The sequence below is a fragment of the Nannospalax galili genome, unplaced genomic scaffold (genome assembly GCF_000622305.1).
Source record: "Nannospalax galili isolate Female #2095 unplaced genomic scaffold, S.galili_v1.0 scaffold607, whole genome shotgun sequence".
Classification (NCBI taxonomy): domain Eukaryota; kingdom Metazoa; phylum Chordata; class Mammalia; order Rodentia; family Spalacidae; genus Nannospalax; species Nannospalax galili.
In genome coordinates, this window is record NW_008355379.1 from 121,775 (window position 1) to 124,558 (window position 2,784).

At 35.7% G+C, this 2,784-nt stretch overlaps 1 protein-coding gene across 1 annotated transcript; it reads left to right on the forward strand.

Annotated features, from left to right (window-relative positions):
* The first annotated feature begins 1,122 nt into the window (after positions 1-1,122).
* Positions 1,123-2,061, forward strand: LOC103749647 (olfactory receptor 143-like). Its single transcript, XM_008852473.1, has one exon. It carries the CDS (start codon positions 1,123-1,125, stop codon positions 2,059-2,061), a length of 939 nt encoding a protein of 312 aa, XP_008850695.1.
* Positions 2,062-2,784: the final 723 nt, after the last annotated feature.

Below are 2,784 nucleotides of genomic sequence, written 5' to 3' on the forward strand. Positions count from 1 at the left end.
TCATCTAATTACATAATTAGACAATAGGAGAGCTGTTTTGCTTCATTTCACTATTTTATTAGTGTTATTAAGAATTTTTGCAGTACTGGGTTTGAACCTATGGCCTATGTACGTAAGGTAAAAGCTCTAACACTGAGTTCTTACTCAAACCCTCAAGTATGAGTCTTACTTTGTAGATACACACAGCAGTATGGAGATATAAATGTAAACAAGATTAGGGGGAATTTCATAGTTAGATAGTTGAAAAGTCTCATTTTAACCTTTGATTTGAATGCTTATCCATATTTTTCAGCACTTTGTTAAAACATTTACATCTAATATTTAAAACAGTTCCAAATGAGTCAGAGATGAGAACTAGAAAAGTATACTATATCCCTGGCCTTTCCTCTTGAAGAGCTCTGTAGAGCATATCGTATAGAGTGTTTTGTGAAAGAAAATATCCAGAACTATGTCCTGGGAACTCTCTACAACTTGTGGGAAATTATAAGTTGAATAGATTTTTAATTCTCAAAAGGCATGACGTTAATTGTATGGCACTAAATGTAAGCACAAGCAGAATAATTTCTATCCTCTAGTGGCATGTGGAAGATAGGAGAAAATTATGAAGTGGAGAATAAATATTCAGATACTAATGAATTTAATCAGTACTTTTGATTTTAAATAGATTCTTCTTCACTGTTATTAATGTGATCCACTCAGAACTCAGGTGAAAGACCCATGAGGTGACATAACAAGGAAGGCTTTAGAGAACAAGGTGAGCATTGAATCCTTTTGTCTCAACAATGTTCTTTCGAACTCAGTTATATAATTTGCAGGATCTAGAAAAGCCCTCTTGCTTTCTTCTGACCAATTTATTTGTAAAGATCAAGGAAAAGGGAGAAAAAGAAGAGCAAAGAATTTAAAAGCTTTGTCAGCATTCTCTGTGCTCAGAGTTATACACCATAGTGGGAAAGGAGGGAATGGGGATTCTTCATGGATCAACATGCACAGCTGTGCTACTTGTAGACCATGCTGTGCATCTTCAGAGAACCTGAATTTTACAAACCAGCAGCTCCAGATGTCCCTCTGAATTACAGCCCTGTGCTCATGTCGCCTCTGATTGCTGTTTCTACAGATGACACCATGAAGAAAACGGCTATTGAAAATGATTCTTCAGTGACAGAGTTTATTCTTGTGGGATTGACAGAGCAACCTGAGCTCCAGCTGCCCCTGTTTATCCTGTTCTTGGTGAACTATATAGTCACACTGATGGGAAACTTGACCTTAATGAATCTTATTTGCCTGAATTCTCACCTACACACTCCCATGTACTTTTTTCTTTTTAATTTGTCTTGCATTGATTTCTGTTATTCCTGTGTCTTTACCCCCAAAATGCTGATGAGTTTCATTTCAGAGAACACCATCTCCTTCACAGGATGCATGACTCAGCTCTTTTTTTTCTGCTTTTTCGGTAGTGTTGAGTGTTATGTGCTGACATCCATGGCCTATGATCGCTATGCAGCCATCTGTCAGCCTCTCATGTACACGATAGTCATGTCCCCTAGGCTCTGTTCCCTGCTGATGTTTGGTTCATACTTCATGGGCTTTGCTGGTGCTATGGCCCACACTGGGTGCATGATCAGGCTTCACTTTTGTGACTCTAACATCATCAACCACTACATGTGTGACATCATTCCCCTTCTCCCACTTTCCTGCAGTAGCACCTATGTCAATGAGCTTGTGAGTTCTATTGTAGTTGGCACTGTAGTTTTAGTATCTAGCGTTGTTATCCTAACCTCATATGCTTTGATTCTTCTTAGTATTTTTCGTATGCCATCAGCTAAGGGTTGGTCAAAAGCCATGAGCACCTGTGGATCTCACATAATTGCTGTTAGTCTATTCTATGGATCTAGTTTGCTCACTTATATTAAGCCAACAACCAGTGAGACAGAGGACCAGGGGAAATTTTTCTCAGTATTTTACACTCTTGTCGTGCCCATGATGAATCCTCTTATTTATAGCCTCAGGAACAAGGATGTCAAAATTGCTGTGAAGAAAACCATGAAGAGAATCACAAACTAACTTTACATTCTTGTGCCTCTTAGCCCCAGTTGCTTTGATTGTCCTTTTTTCTTTATAATTCTATTCTTCATTATGTTTTTCTATTTTTAAAATTTTTTTTACTATTTTTGTTTTATTTTTTTTGTTGTTTTATTTTTACTATTTTTTTTTTCTTCCCGATCAAGATTCTATGCTGATAATTCTCTCTATGTAAAAATAACAGTATCTATTCTTTTTTCTTGTATATCTTCTCTATCTAAGGAAATGCATGGTTTGGTGGACTTTTGTAAACTGATTATTGACTTTTTTTCTTTTTGTAGATAGGAATTTCCTGTTATTGTCTTTCTAATACCTACAAATGTTTCAAGCATCTAAGAAATTACAAAATTTATGAACACACTAAAATCCTGAAAATTTCCATAGACATTGTAGGTTCCTTTGAGAATGGTTTTAGTAGAGCTCTCTGCTTTGTGGGAATGTTTACTTATTCCTATGGTTATTTAAAACATATTCAGTATACTTTGCTTTCTGCTACTTACCTACTTTCTAATGACAATACATTGGCAGACTAATGTTTTGGTGTTATTAAACCTAAAAAATGTTAAAGTTGTCAATCTTGTCTGTGATGTGTGGATTGTATATGTGATGAATTTCTTGGCTTTAATATTTATTACTATATTGTGTGCATAAATATTATTCCTGGGACTGATACACAGAATCAAAAATATGCCCATATATGTTATG